Consider the following 16977-nt stretch of genomic DNA (forward strand, 5'->3'; position numbering starts at 1 on the left):
CGGTATATCTACTCAGAATTACAATGTTATATAAATTGTACATATTTGTGCATGAACTATTTTTCCGTCTAGAGGGTTATAAGCTATGAATTTTGAACTTTTGTTAAAATTTCATAAAGATTTGTCTAGACAGGTCTTTTAATAAACTGTATTAAGCAATTGAGAGGACTTTAAATCTTGAAATCCAAGTCATTCAATTGAAACAAATATTAAAGTACATCTTTAATATTTTTCTCACTTCCAAAATTTTTCAAATCTTTTCCTCAGAAATTCTTATTTGCATCTTGAATCTCTCAAACAAAAACTCAAATTTTATTACCTTTTCCACTTTCTTTCTATATCCCTTCTTTTTTTATTCTATTTCATGATCTTCTGTGTCTTAATTTAAATGTTCAAAACTAAGTTTTATATCTCCAAAGTTCTTACAACATGTTCTAGTTTAATATCTCATCTTATGTTCTTATCTCTCTGAGCAGTTTAATCAGAGTTCCCTTTCAAAAAAGTCTTTTGATTACACACTTTTTCTTTTTAAAAATTCTATTCATTTCTTTTGATTTCTATCTTCTATTTTAGAAATTTTCTTCAAAATCTGGTGACCACTGATTTTTTTGCTGATGAGAAGATCTTGGGCAAAAGCATATCTTAAATGGTAAGCATCACAGAACTATGATTTCAATGATTAATTTATTTGGGAAGCCCTAGAATAATCAGTGTTCTGGTTATTCTCCTTGGAATGGTCTGTTTCCATTGAAAATAATCTGTCCGATTAATGTACCAGGTTACTCCTCCTTTAAGGTTTTGCAGTTTCTTCCAGCATAATTTAACTTCCTTCTGAGCATTAGCCATTGCCAACTTAATAGTTTGCTTTTTTTTAAGCTTTAATAAGTCAAATACTGTTTATGCTTCTGCTTTCCAGCTTCTAAAACTTTATTGCTGTTGTCTTCTTTTCCAAGCTCCTGGTCCTTGTGTATTTATGCATTAAGTATAATAGTTTCCCTAATGAGTTTGTAAACGTGTATATAGAGAGACATATGGTAATAGAGCTTTCCTTAATTTAACAAAACTACAGTATGTAGAAAATATCTTTCAGGTAACATCTTCTTTCATTAAGATATAAGAATTTGTAAATTTACATGTAAAAGCATATAAGAATAGCTGTATGCTTAACTCATTGAAATTATACTGTGTATCGACCTTTCAAGTAGCATCTTCTTTTATTAAGATATATGTTTTTGTAAGGTATGTGTAAAATCATATGGGGATTGCCCTGTACTTAACTCATTGAAAGTATACTGTGTATAAACTTTCTTTTGAGTAACGTCTTCTTTAAGATATGTTTTTGTAAAGATATGTGTAGGAGTATATGGGACTAGCCATATGTTTAATTAATTGATACTATGCTGTGAAAAAGAAAAAAAGTAAATTTTATGTTTTCCTTACTTTTATTTCTGAAACGTGTTTATTATTTATTTATTTTTGGGAGAGAAAGAGAGAGAAACAGTGAGTAAGAGAGAGGGAGAGAGAGAATCCCAAGCAGGCTCCATGCTATCAGCACAGAGCCAGACACGGGGCTTGAATTCAAAAACCAAGAGTTTGTTGCTTAACAGACTGAGCCACCCAGGTGCCCCTCCCCTTACTTTTAAGGGAAAATTTACCTGAATTAATAATTCAGTATTGATAGTTTTATTTTCTCAGGATTTTCATTTGACACCTCCTCTTTGATATGTTGATTATTTAGAGGTACATTTGCTTTCCATATAAATAGGGATTTTCCTGAAGTGTTTAAATTTTTATGCTATTAATTTCTAGTCTTATATCATTATTATAATTTTAGCTATTATATATTTGTTTAGGTTTATTTTATGTACTATGATGTGACCTATTAATAAATGTTTATCTGCCTTTGAAAAATTCATTTTTTCGAATGTCATAATTTCTTGGATATTATATTCCATTATTTTTCTACCCTGCAAAATGGGAGTCTTGATCTTTTAATTTTTTTTTTCATTCAAAGTTTGTTTTTTACTTTTTTGAATCAGTAAGAAAAGATCAGTGACAATTTCAGAGGCGACTTTGGGCACACTGGAAATTAGGCTGATTTCTAAAACAAAATCATAAAATTCCATTCCATAAAAATTCCATTTGTTGAACTAATTTAACACTTATTCTTATCTTTGTGCTTATTAATATGGACTCAGTATGAAGACAGTGATCAAATTCAAAAGGATTTTTCCACATAGTTACTAAGACTGACAAGGAGTGACCTACTATTAAAGAAAGGAATATTTTAAGGTGGAAGTAAATGTAACAAGTGCTATTCTTATTTTTGACACAATGCAAGAGACAGAGTGCAAGCATCAGAGGGGCAGACAGAGGGAGACACATCAGTCTGACTGTGGCCCCAGTGGTGGGCTGGGGCAGACATTGGGTCTGAATGCAGCCCTATCCTCCAAAACAAGTTATGCTGGACAACACAGGGGAAGTGCCCTGCAGTTTGGAGCTACCACAGGGACTACCAAAAATGATGAAAAATAAGAATTGTCCTCAAAAGAAACTCCAGGAAGTGGCTACAGATAACAAATTGATCAAAAACGATTTAAGCAATAATGGAATAAGAATTTAGAATAATAGTCATACAATTAATCGTGGGGCTTGAAAAAAGCATAGAGGAGGGCAGAGAATCTATTGGTACAGATCAAGGGACTAAGAAATAGTCATGAGGAGCTAAAAAATGCTATAAATGAGGTGCAAAATAAAATGGAGGTGGCCATAGCACGGACTGAAGAAGTGGAGGAGAGAAAAGGTGAATTAGAAGTTAAAATTATGGAAAAAGAGGAAGCTGAGAAAAAGATTAAAAAAATCCAGGAGTATGAGGGGAGAACTAGAGAACTAAGTGATGCAAACAGAACAATATAGGTATCATAGGAATTCCAGAAGCAGAAGAGAGGGAGAAAAGGCCTGAATGTGTACTTGAACAAATCATAGTTGAGAACTTCCCTGATCTGGGGAAGGAAAAATGCATTGAAATCCAAGAGGCACAGAGAACTCCCTTCAGATGTAAATTGAATCAATCTTCTGTAGGACATATCAGAGTGAAACTGGCAAAATACAATATAAAGAGAGAATTCTGAAAGAAGCTAGGGATATATAGGCCATGACCTACAATGGTAGACACATAAGGGTAGTAGCAGACCTATCTACTGAAACTTGGCAGGCCAGAAAGGAATGTCAGGAAATCTTCAATGTGATGAACAGGAAAATATGCAGCTGAGAATCCTTTATCCAGCAAGTTTGTCATTCAGAATAGAATAAGAGAAAAAGGTTTTCCCCAAAAAAACCCAAAAACTGAAGGAATTCGTCACCACTAAACCAGCCCTACAAGAGATCCTAAGGGGGATTCTGTGAGTGAAATGTTGCAAGGACCACAAAGGAGCAGAGACATCACTACAAGCATGAAACCTACAGACATCACAATGACTCTAAACCCATATCTTTGAATAATAACACTGAATGTAAATGGACAAAATGCTCCAGTCAAAAGACATAGGGTATGAGAGTGGATAAAAACACAAGACCCATCTATTTGCTGTCTATGAGAGACTCATTTTAGACCTGAGGACACCTTGAGATTGAAAGTGAGGGGATGGAGAACTATCATGCTCCCAGAAATCAAAAGAAAGCTGGAGTAGCCATACTTATATCAGAAAAACTAGACTTTAAATTAAAGCCTGTAACAAGAGATGAATAAGGGCATTATATAATAATTACAGGGTCTATCCATCAGGAAGAGCTAACAATTATAAATGTGTATGCACTGAATATGGGAGCCCCCAAATATATATAAACAATCAATCACAAACATAAGCAACCTTATTGATAAGAATGTGGTAATTGCAGGGGACTTTAATACTCCACTTAGAGCAATGGATAGAACATCTAGACGCAAGACCAATAAAGAAACAAGGACCCTGAATGATACATTGGATCAGATGGACTTGACAGATATATTTAGAGCTCTGCATCCCAAAGCAAAAGAATATACTTTCTTGTCAAGTACACATGAAACATTCCCCAAGATAGATCACATACAAGGTCACAAAACAGCCCTTCATAAGTATACAAGAACTGAGATCATACCATGCACACTTTCAGACCACAATGCTATGAAGCCTGAAATCAACCACAGGAAAAAGTCTGGAAAACCTCCAAAAGCATGTAGGTTAAAGAACACCCTACTAAAGAATGAATGGGTCAACCAGAAAATTAGACAAGAAATTAAAAAATAAATGAAAAATGAAAATGAAAATACATCAATCCAAACACTTTGGGATGAGCAAAGGCAGTTCTGAGAGGAAAATATTACAATCCAGACCTATCTCACGAAATAAGAAAAATCCCAAATACAAAATCTAACAGCACACCTAAAGGAAATAGAAACAGAACAGCAAAGATACTCCAAACCCAGCAGAAGAAGGGAAATAATAAAGATCAGAACAGAAATAATATAGAATCTAAAAAAACTAGAGCAGATCAATGAAACCAAGAGTTCCTTTTTTGAACAAATAAACAAAATTGATAAACCTGTAGCCAGGCTTTGCAAAAAGAAAAGGGAGATGAGCCAAATAGATAGAATCATGAATGAAAATGGAATTATTACAATGGATCCCTAAGAAATGCAAACAATTATCAGGGAATACTATGAAGAATTATATGCCAACAAACTGGACAACCTGGAAGAAATGGAAAGATTCCTAAGCAGGCACCCACTTCCAAAACTTAAACAGGAAGATGGAAAACTTGAAGAGACCCATAACCAGCGAAGAAATTGAATCAGTTATCAAAAACCTCCCAACAAGAGTCCCAGACCAGATGGCGAACCTGGGGAATGCTACCAGACATTTTAAGCAGAGATAATACCTATCCTTCTCAAGCTGTTCCAAAAAATAGAAAGGGAAGGAAAACTTCCAGACTCATTCTATAAGTCAACATTATTTGATTCCCAAACCAGACAGAGACTCAGCAAAAAAAGAGAACTAGAGGCCAATATCCCTGATGAATATGGATGGAAAAATTCTCAACAAGATACTAGCAAATCGAATTTATTAGCATATAAAAATAATTATTCACCATGACCAAGTGGGATTCATTCCTTGGATGCAGGGCTGGTTCAACATTCGCAAATCAATCAATGTGATACATCACATTAATAAAAAAAAAAGAAAAGAACAATATGATCCTGTCAATCGATGCAGAACAAGAATTTGACAAAATTCAGCATCCTTTCTTAATAAACCTCCCCGAGAAAGCCAGGATAGAAGGAACATACTTAACCATCATAAAAGCCATTTATGAAAAGCCCACAGCTAGTATCATCCTCAAAGGGGAAAAACTGAAAGCTTTACCCCTGAGATCAGGAACACAGCAGGGATGTCCACTCTCACCGCTGTTGTTTAACAGTGTTGGAACTTCTAGCATCAGCAATCAGACAAAAAAAAGTAAATTAAAGGCATCAAAATTGGCAAAGATGAAGTCAAATTTTTACTTTTTGCAGATGACATGATATATGCATGGACAACCCGATAGACTCCACCAAAAGTCTGCTGAAACTGATACGTGATTTCATCAACGTCTCAGTATACAAAATCAATGTACAGAAATCAGTTGCATTCTTATACACTAAAACTGAAGCAAAGGAAAGACAAATAAAGAAACTGATCCCATTCACAATTGCACCAAGAATTATAAAATACATAGGAATAAACCTAACCAAAGATGTAAAAGATCTGTGTGTGAAAACTACAGAAAGCTTATGAAGGAAGTTGAAGAAGATACAAATAATTTGAAAAACATTCCGTGCTCATGGATTGGAAGAATAAATATTGCTAAAATGTCAATACTACCCAAAGCTATCTACACATTCAATGCAATCCCAATCAAAATTGCACCAGCATTCTTCTCAAAGCTAGAACAAGCAATCCTAAAATTTGTATGGAATCACAAAAGACCCTGAATAGCCAAAGTAATATTGAAGAATAAGACCAAAGCAGGAGGGATCACAATCCCAGACTTTAGCCTCTCCTACAAAGCTGTCATCATCAAGACAGCATGGTATTGGCACAAAAACAGATACATAGACCAATGGAATAAAATAGAGACTCCAGAATGGACCCACTAAAGTATGGCCAACCATCTTTGACAAAGCAGTAAAGAGTATCCAATGTAAGAAAGACAGTCTCTTTAACAAATGGTGCTGGGAGAACTGGACAGCAACATGCAGAAGAATGAAACTAGACCACTTTCTTACACCATTCACAAAAACAATCTCAAAATGTATAAAGGACCAGAATGTGAGACAGGAAACCATCAAAACCCTAGATGAGAAAACAGGAAAAAACCTCTCTGACCTCAGCTACAGCAATTTCTTACTTGACACATCCCCAAAGGCAAGGGAATTAAAAGCAAGAGTGAAGTATTGGGACCTCATGAAGATAAAAAGCTTCTGCACTGCAAAGGAAACAATCAACAAAACTAAAAGGCAACCAACGGAATGGGAAAAGATATTTGCAAATGACATATCGGACAAAGGGCTAGTAACCAAAATCTATAAAGAGCTCACCAAACTCTGCACCCGAAAAACAAATAACCCCGTGAAGAAATGGGCAGAAAACATGAATAGACACTTCTCTAAAGAAGACATCCAGATGGCCCACAGGCACATGAAAAAGTTGCTCAATGTCAGTCATCATCAGGGAAATACAAATCAATACCACACTGAGATGTCACCTCACGCCAGTCAGAGTGGCTAAAATGAACAAATGAGGAGACCATAGACACTGGCAAGGATGTGGAGAAAAAGGAACCCTCTTGTACTGTTGGTGGGAATGCAAATTGGTGCAGCCACTCTGGAAAACAGTGTGGAGGTTCTTCAAAAATTAAAACTAGATCTACCCTATGACCCAGCAATAGCACTGCTAGGAATTTCCCCAAGGGATACAGGAGTGCTGATGCATAGGGGCACTTGTACCCCAATGTTTATAGCAGCACTTTGAACAATAGCCAAATTATGGAAAGAGCCTAAATGTCCATCAACTGATGAATGGAATCAGAAATTGTGGTTTATGTACACAATGGAATACTATTTGGCAATGAGAAAGAATGAAATATGGCCTTTTGTAGCATCGTGGATGGAACTGGAGAGTGTTTTGCTAAGTGAAATAAGTCATACAGAGAAAGACAGATACCATATGTTTTCACTCTTATGTGGATCTTGAGAAACTTAACAGAAGACCATGGGGGAGGGGAAGGAAAAAAAAAAGTTACAGAGGGAGGGAACCAAAACAGAAGAGACTCTTAAAAACTGATAACTAACTGAGGGTTTATGGGAGGTGGGAGGGAGGGGAGGATGGGTGATGGGCATTGAGGAGGGCACCTGTTCGGATGACCACTGGGTGTTGTATGGAAACCAGTTTAACAATAAAATTTATATTAAAAAAAAGAGTTTCTTTTCCTTGGGCGTTCACGCTGGTGCAAGCAAGTTTGGTGAGGGGAACTGGTTACCTTTGGAATTTTGACTGGGGCATGGGAGAGGGAGATGGTGCTTGCCAGGGCCTTTGTTCCCCTGGTGAGCTGAGTTCTGTCTTCTGGAGCTCAACACCTCTTCCTCCCAGTGTCCTCTTGCTCTCCCTGCTCTCTGAGAGCAGAGGTGTTGACTTTTAACATTCAAGATGTTAAGTCCTGCTGGCTGTCAGAACTCATGGAGTCCAGCCCCTCCGCTTTTGCAAGCCAGACTTTGGGGGCTCTGCCTTGCTGGGCGAGCTGCCCTTCCACTGCCCCAGCTCCCTCCCGCCATTCCGTGTAGTACGCACCACCTCTCCACCCTTCCTACCCTCTTTTGTGGGCCTCTTGTCTCTGCTTGGCTCCAAAGTTTCTGTTCTGTTAGTCTTCTGTAGTTTTTCTGGGTTGTTTAGGCAGATGTAGGTGGCATCTAAACGATCAGCAGGAGGAGGTGAGCCCAGCGTCCTCCTCCTACACAGCCATATTCCCAAAAGACTCCCGTAAGAGACTCTTAAAAACTGAGAATAAACTGAGGGTTGATGGGGGGTGGGAATGTGGGTGATAGGCATTGAGGAGGGCACCTGTTGGGATGAGCACTGGGTGTTGTATGGAAACAAATATGACAATGAATTTCATATTAAAAAAAAACTGGCATTGTATTTGTACAGATATATTGTTTTAACAAAATTACATATAAAATCATAGGGTTAAAAGTTCATTAATAAATTACTGCCTTTGAAACAAAACCACACTTTTTTAAAACCTTTTTTTAACGTTTATTCAGTTTTGAGAGAAGAGACAGAACGCAAGCAGGGGAGGGGCAGAGAGAGAGGGAGACAGAATCTGAAGCAAGTTCTAGGCTCTTAGCCGACAGCACAGAGCCCGACCCGGCGCTTGAACTCATGAACCGCAAGATCATGACCTGAGCTGAAGTCAGATGCTTAAGCAACTGAGCTACCCAGGTGCCCCATTTAAAAAAAAAAAATTTGAAGTTTTTATTTATTTTTGAGGGACAGAGACAGAGCGCAAGCGGGGGAGGGGCAGAAACGGAGGGAGACACAGAATCTGAGGCAGGCTCCAGGCTCTGAGCTGACACCATGGAGCCCACATTATGGTGATCCTCTTCTTAGCAGTTGTATCAGGGCATCTTTTACATCTTTGTTCCTTAGGGAATAGATGAGCGGATTTAACAATGGTGTGACCACGGTGTAGAAGAATGTAAAGAACTTGCTATAATTTGAAGCAAAGTGATTCTTAGGGTATGTATACACTGGTGCCACTGTTCCATAAAACATAAAGACCACAATGAGGTGGGAAGAGCAGGTGGCAATGGCTTTCTGTCTGCCATCCTTGGATTGGATTTTACCTAAAGCTTGAGCTATGTAGCCATAAGAAGTCAGGATCAACCCCAGTGGTACGATGGTGAAAAGAACAGCAGAGACTGTCATCTGCCACTCACTGGCAGAGGTGTCTCCACATGTCAAGCGTATGAGGGCAGGAACCTCACAGAGAAAGTCATCTAGGCGGTGGTGGGTGCAGAAGGGAAGCTGAAGTGTGACAGGAATCTGGGTAACAGATTCTATTAGGCCAGAGATCCAGGCTATTAACACCAGCTTCCAACAGAACTGATGATCCATGATGATGGTATAGTGCAGGGGTTGGCAGATAGCAATGTAACGATCAAAGGCCATCACCACCAACATGACACATTCTGTGGCACCAAGACAGAGTAACATGCAGAGTTGGATGACACAGCCTGTGTAGGTGATGATCTTGCCAGGTCCCCACAAGTTGGACAACATATGGGGAACAGTGGTTGTGGTAAAGCAGAGATCCAAGAAAGAAAGATTGCTAAGAAAGAAGTACATGGGAGTGTAGAGATGAGGGTCCACACAAGAAAGCAAGATAATAGTTGAGTTGGAGAGGATGATCATTGTGTACAAGATAATCACAATCCAGAAAAGAAGCATTTCTAGATGAGGCCATTCAGAGAAACCAAGAAGAATAAAGCCAGTTGGGAAACTCTTGTTGGTCATCACTGGTGCTTTTGGCAATGGAGTTTGAATATAATTGTAACAAAGATTTTGTGAATGGATTTTTGAAGATTTGTCTGTTATTTATTTTGGGAAGGCAAACATTATTAGCTCTCCTGTGGGTCTTAGGGCAGGAGAAATATGAGTGTTGTATATTATGCCAATAGGATAAAACTTTTCTTCAACAAGACTGTTTCTTTTATACAAAAGAGGTATTCATAAGATATTGCATGTTTCTCCTAGATTGCTCTCAGGAATATATGTAGTAGCTCTCTAAAATATTTGGGATGACATGTTGAAAATAAAGTTTTACTTTTAAAATATGTAGTGCCCCTGTGTATTGTGGTGCTATTTGCATTTTTGGTAATGCTCATAGAAACATAGAAAGTGGAGATTATCCCAGAAACAAGACTTTTCTGTTATCATTATAGACGCCAAACAATGAGACCTTAACTTTTATTCTCTGTCTGAAGAACCATAGGAGACATACCAGTTTTTAGGGGACGAAAATCTATGTTGAATACATGGTATTAACTAAAGTTTTATCTTTAAGTAAACAACTTAAAAAAACTTCAGCCAATATTTTTATCGAGGAAATGGCTATAATAATTCCCACATCAGTGGATTCAGGTCCAAATTATAGAAATAACAGTATATTATTGCCTTCTACTTTTAAGCACAAAATGCTAACATGATAAAAGTAGTGAAAAGAAACAATTAAATAGGCTGTATAATTTTTGCCCCACACAAGTCCATTATTGTTCTGCTCAACTATCAATTAGACTAAATACATTTCAATCAGAAACAATAATTGTAAAATAGAAATAAATTACAGTAACAAAAATGAAATATACAATTATTTTAAATTTTTACTTCATGTGCAGGAGGAAAATAGTGCAGAGGTGTTAGCTATGAAATACTAAGGTAGGATAATAGATTCTGGGCACAATGTGCTGGATATTAATTTTCTGTCTCCCAGCAACTGTGGAATAGTTCAGAGTACACAAAAATGTAAGATTTACAGGATAAGAAAATGCTGTTGAGTGAAGATTAACTTTTGCAAGTAGCCAAACAATGCAGAAATTTGGAGAACATTACAGAGGTCTGTTTCTATTCAGAAACAACCTCATAGGTATTTATTCAGGGCCATGAGGCACTGAATAATGATGTGGAATATACTTTGTACAGGAGAGAATAAGTCCATGTTTATCCAGTACTCCAAAGCCTGTAGGAGACAGAGACAACAGGTGAAGAAATGAGCAAGTAGATCATGAAGACTTAATTATTTCAATGATAAATTCTAAACAATTAAAAAAAAATACATAGTGTATTTTAACTGAGGATAACAATGGAGGATGTAAGAATCAGAGGAGGATTGTTTTACACAAGGGGAAATAGAGGAACAAAAAAATCTGATCCTGAAAAAATGTGCAAACTCCAAGAAGTCCAGCTGCCTGGGAAATGCAGAGCTGTCTCTACGGGAGGTAGTCAGACATGTCATCCAAACTCAGCTTTTCTATTCTAAGTTCCTATGATCATGAACTGAACTGATCTAAGTTTTTCACTGTAGGAGAATATAATTTAACCCCATAATGTCTGTTCTGTTTAGTTTTCTTAGTGTTCTCAGCATTAAGTGTTTTACTTCATGGGCTTATTCACCTGGCTCAGTATGCAATATTGCATTCAACTGTGCCATTTGGAGAAGAATGTTGAAATTGTTCATTTTGTCCTTGTTTTGAAATTATATCATGTGTTCAGTTTGTCATTATGGATAGAAAAAAAAAACAAATTCAAGTCAATGATATGATGTGTTTTTTAAATAAATTTAAATTGTTTTTAAATATCATTTTTACTCCATAATTATATTATGGATACTATAGATAATTTATCACGTATGGACCAAAAAAAAAAAAAAAACAGAGGCATATATAATCCCAACATCAAATATGAAATTTATGGTAAAATTTTGATTTCTTCTTTTAATATATATTTTAATAAATAATGTATACAGACAGATATACATAGACTAAAATATATCAAGTATAGAGTAGAACTATGCTCTGTATACTTCTATATTTCCCTAAATCTTATAATTATACACATATTCTAATTTCTTTATATACTTAAAAATATCATCCTTATGAACATGAAGATCTATATTAATAATTCCAAATATTAATATTAATAATTGTTATTAATATAATAACAATTTTATATTATTTAAATGTAATATTCTTTAAAATTTTTACTAGCCTAAAACACTGCTGAGAAAAATATCTATATAAAATATTCCTAGATTCTATGTGATGATTTATTTTGATTAAAAAATACTGTTTATATCAAAGTTATGTATTGTATCTGCATCCTGTGAAAGAGTAACCCTTACATATCATCAGCATTTCGGGTCTTTAAACGTTCATCACAACAACACTTATAATCATTCACTTATCTGGTCTATAATTCAGCAAGAAAAAAAGTGAAGATCTAAATTTCATTTGCAATTTTATTATTGTTCATTTCTTTATTCAAATGTTTCTTTGTCAAAATATTTGTGCCATTTTAAAAACTTGATATGTTCATATTTTTCTGCTAAACATGTGAGAGATTTACACATTACTGACCTTTAACTTTTAATATGTCATATAACCACATAAATTCCCTAATTAAAAGACAATATTTTGGTATGGGTTTTGATGTTTTTTTCTTTTTAAAGTTTTTTTTTTTCAATTTTGAAATTCTAATTTACTTTCTATGGAATTTTACTCATTGCCTTTGTTCATATCTTAGATAAATTTTTAGATATACATTTGTTTACATATTTTATTTTTTCATTTTCTGTATCAAACTTTTGTTTAATTTCATATTGTAAATGTAAAAACAGTAAAAATTATTACTAATTTGTTATTAAGTTTCCAGGGAATGTTAAAGAAGTATTCTCTGCTCACTGAATCACAAAGGCAATTTAGCTACATATACTTTCAATAATCTCTAATGACAGAATAATTGAGGATTTGTTACTGGGTAAGAAACACAAATTTTATTTTCACAGTTTAGCCCAAAGTTACCCAAATGTTGAGCAGAACACACATCTCTCTTTTTATCACTCTCTCTTGCTCTCTCCCCTTTCTATCTTTCCTTCTGTTTCTCCTGTTTTTATCAGATTATTACACTAGAGACTTTCACTGTTGTTCATAATAGATTTAATAAATCGATTAAAATGTGTATTTTTGTTCTGAATAGGCTGTAACTTTCTTAAGGCTGCCTCTGTTTCATATTAACACAAAGATTCTAAAGATGTGAAATCATTAAACTCTAAGGATTATTGTAAAATAATATTTAACAAGTTAATCCAATACCTAACTTTTTTTGCCATTTAATATGAGGAATTTAAAAATACATTGCTGTGATATGTTAAATGAAATAGTGAGCAGTAAAATTTCTGCAACATAATACTCAAAAATCAGTTCTGTGTGTGTGTGTGTGTGTGTGTGTGTGTGTCTTTATCATAAATATTCTACATAAATTTACAGCACCGGATTTTTGAGACTAAATAGAGCACAATGACAATTTGTACATCTTCAAATACAGCTCGTTCTATTAAGTCCCAGAGATCTGAGCATAAGTTTTCTTTTTTCTTTTTCTTTTTTTCATTTTCTAACCATTCCACCTAAAAATGTAAGTAACTTACTTGTGTAGGAAAACAAGTCAATGGCTGTATTGGAAAACTATAAGCCTGCCCAGGACCCATACGCAGCATCCATTCACTGAGATTTTGTCAGACTTCTCCACTTGGAGTAACTCTCCAGTTAAATATATAACACTGTGGTTATTAGAAAATGCCCAAAAAAGGTCTGAGCAATTTTATTTCAATTGAAGGATAGAGCAGAAGGAGCACAGATGGAACAAGGATTCTTGGAAGTCTCTGGAGGTTCTATTCTTGCAGGTAATTAGCTTCTAGTGCAAAATGTTATAAAAACCTGAAGAATAATAAAAATTACTTCCTTGTTTCCAGTCAATGAAGTGAATTGTTTCCAGTCTACTGTTTAGCTAATTATCCATTAACATAATTCAATAGTTTACTTATCGATTATATATTAAAAAAATTTAAAAGTCATTGGTTTACTTATTGACTTTACAAATGTTTTGTGTCTGTTTTGTGCCCATCTATGTGTGAGTCACTGCAGACATAACAGGGATGAAAGAAATTAGAAAGAATAAAAACGGTATACCTTTCCAGTCTTAAATTGCTTGTGCATGCTATTAGATAACTAAAAACATTCCATGGAGGTTGCAAATCCAAATAAAGGTTTACACAAGAGAAAAATATTTATAAAAAATAGGTTCTGCAATTAGATAGAATGGAAGAAAAACAACTAAATTTTATTTCAGTCATGCAATGAAAGGTAGCATAGGTCATTTAAAAGTTTATTGTTATAGGAAATGTGTAACATGTACAAAAGATCTGAAAATCTTTAAATATGCTTCAAAGCCATTACTGAATAAAACACATTGATATTGAAGAATATAAACATATTGGGGCACCTGGGTGGCTCATTCAGTTAAGCGTCAGACTTCAGCTCAGGTCATGATGTCGTGGTTTGTGAGTCTGAGCCCCGCATTGGGCTCTGTGCTGACAGCTTAGATTCTGTGTCTGCCTCTCTCTTTACCCCTCCTCCACTTGTTCTCTGTCTCTTTCTGTCTCTCAAAAGTAAATAAACATTTAAAAAAATAAAAAAAGAATAGAAACATTAAAATATAAAATATTTTAATTTAGACAACATCATATATCAAAAGTAAAACAGAAGAATATGCAATGTATGGCAAGAAGGAATAGGAATTACAGGTTTGGCATTATCATGATGGCAACAAAAGACATTGCTTTATTTTCCTTATCAACAACAAAAATTTACCATCTAGTCACAGGCAGAATTACCTTTGAGGGGGCATTATATGTTCAAGAATCTGGGAGTAGTGTTGCCTACCAATGTGTTAGGTAATATGCAGATAGACCTCAACCCATCTGTGGATCTTGTAATGCCAGTAAACTGGATCAGCTTTTTTTCCAATATAGTCTGGGAGTCCCAGGGGAACACTGACTTGGGAAGTCACCTATGGACAAAACAGCTTTTGGGGAAGTACAGGCTTCCAGAGGAGAAATGGCAGCACTCTGTTGAAACAAACAAAAATTTTTGGACACTTTGGAGCAGGTAAGAGAAATAGTTTGAGTTTATCCACATCACCCATACCCCAAGTCAGCATAGCCTAGGGCCATAAAAATCTTCCACAGCCTGAGACTAATTTGAGGTGTAAGTGGAGAGTATATGTGAATAAGAATCCAGTCTTTATATGAGTGGGACACTAACAAAAGAACTATTTTTTTCTCTATCCTATCGAGTACTAAATCAGGATCTCTATGACTCCCAGGCAGAACAAGTCTAGAAGAACAGCACATAAGAATCTCAGAGGGGAATTTCTGGGGAAGATGACAGAATAGGAGGACCCTATGCTTACCTTGTTTCATAGATACAACAAGATAACACCCACATCAGTGTAAATAGCTCAGGAAACTACCCAAAAACTAGCAGAGCAGACTCTCCACAGCTAAATATAGAAGAGGCCACAATTAAAGAGGGAAGAAAGGATGGACATGTGGTCAGGAGCCAAAACACCCATTGAACTGTCCATGGGAGGGAAGGATGCCATAGGTGTGGAGAGGGAGAGGAACAGACTCCACCCCAGGCACCCCAGGCACAGAATAACTGCACTGGAAAGTCAAAGCCCCATAGAAATAGGCCTTTAAAAACAGGAGCTCAATTTTGTAAGTTCTTATATTCAGTATGGCTTAGCAGCAGAAACTTTATTTTTTGTTAAGATTTTATTTAAATTCCAGTTGGTTAAGATACACTATAATATTAGTTTCTGGTGTACCACATATTGATGCAACACTGACGTACAACACCTGGCTCTTAGGACAAGGGCACTCCTTAATATCCATCATCACCTATTTATCCCATACCCTCACCCATCTCCCCTCTGGTAATCATCAGTGTGTTCTCTAAAGTTAAGAGTCTGTTTCTTGGTTTGCATCTCTCTCTCTTTTCCTTTGCTTATTTGTTTTGTTTCTTAAATTCCTCATATAAGGGAAATAATATGGTATTTGCCTTCCTCTGACTTACTTATTTCACTTATCATAACATGCTCTAGCCCCATCCATGTCCTTGCAAATGGCCAGATTTTATTCTTTTATGGCTGAGTAATATTCCACTGTATACATACACTACACCACATCTTTATCCATTCACCAGTTGATGGACACTTGGGCTGCTTCCATAGTTTTGCTATTGTGTATAATGTTAATAAACATCAGGGTGCATGTACCCTTTTAATTAGTATTTTTGTATTCTTTGCATAAATACATAGTAGTGCAATTTCTGGATCATAGTTCTATTTTTTAACTTTTTGAAGAACCTCCACACTGTTTCCCAGAGAGTCTGCACCAGTTTGCATTCCCACCAATGGTGTAAGAGAGTGTCCCTTTCTCTGCATCCTTTATAACACCTGTTGTTTTTTGTGATGATAATTTTAGCCATTCTGACTGGTGTGAGGTGATATCTCATTATAGTTTTGGTTTGCATTTCCTTGGTGGATCAGTGATGTTGAGCATATTTTCATGTGTCTGTTGGCTATCTGTATATCTTCTTTGGAAAAATGTTTATTCCTGTCTTCTGCCCATTTTTTTAACTGAGATATTTGTGTTTAGGGTGTTGAGTTTTAGAAATTTTTTAAAAATATTTTTGATGCTAACCCTTTATCAGATGTAGCATTTATAAATATCTTCTCCAAATTTATATGTTGCTTTTTAGTTTGTTTTCTTCATTGTGCAGAAGTGTTTTTTTTTTCTTTTAATGAAGACCCAATAAACAACAAGAACTTTAAAAATCAGTGGGCTCAGAACTGGGACAGCCAGGAGGTCAATAGGAAATGCAATCCCTGCCCTCAAAGAGACAGAACAACAAACAACCCTACTAAAATACAACATAGAAGAATCAGTTTGAAAAACACCCGGGTTATATGTGAGGGATAGTTGTTTATTAATCTCAAATCTTGTGCTGGAGTGCTGGAGGGACAGGGATCTTTAGGAGACTTCTACAATAAAAGAGTTGACAGGGGTCATTTTCCTCTCCCACATGCAGCCTAAATACACAGACAACTGTGGGAAACAGCATAGTGAGAACTCTTTCCACCAAACTTGTTAATAGTGTGTCCGGCCTCTGAGAGCTTCTGAAGATCTGCCCCCTCCCACCCAGCCTAGCTGGGCAGGGGTTTTTCTAGGAAGCTTCAGCTTCCTTCCTGCAGTGACCTGCCCGGATCTTGCTTGTCCAATGTCCAC

At 35.9% G+C, this 16977-nt stretch overlaps 1 protein-coding gene across 1 annotated transcript; it reads right to left on the minus strand.

The window, feature by feature from the left end:
• Positions 1–8663: 8663 nt before the first annotated feature.
• Positions 8664–9590, minus strand: LOC109257138 (olfactory receptor 2H1-like). The gene has a single exon (XM_019433102.2). The coding sequence runs from the start codon at positions 9588–9590 to the stop codon at positions 8664–8666; it is 927 nt and encodes a 308-aa protein (XP_019288647.1).
• Between the last annotated feature and the right edge of the window lie 7387 nt (positions 9591–16977).

Source organism: Panthera pardus, unplaced genomic scaffold (assembly GCF_024362965.1).
Source record: "Panthera pardus isolate Hobbes unplaced genomic scaffold, ASM2436296v1 HiC_scaffold_1, whole genome shotgun sequence".
Lineage (NCBI taxonomy): Eukaryota > Metazoa > Chordata > Mammalia > Carnivora > Felidae > Panthera > Panthera pardus.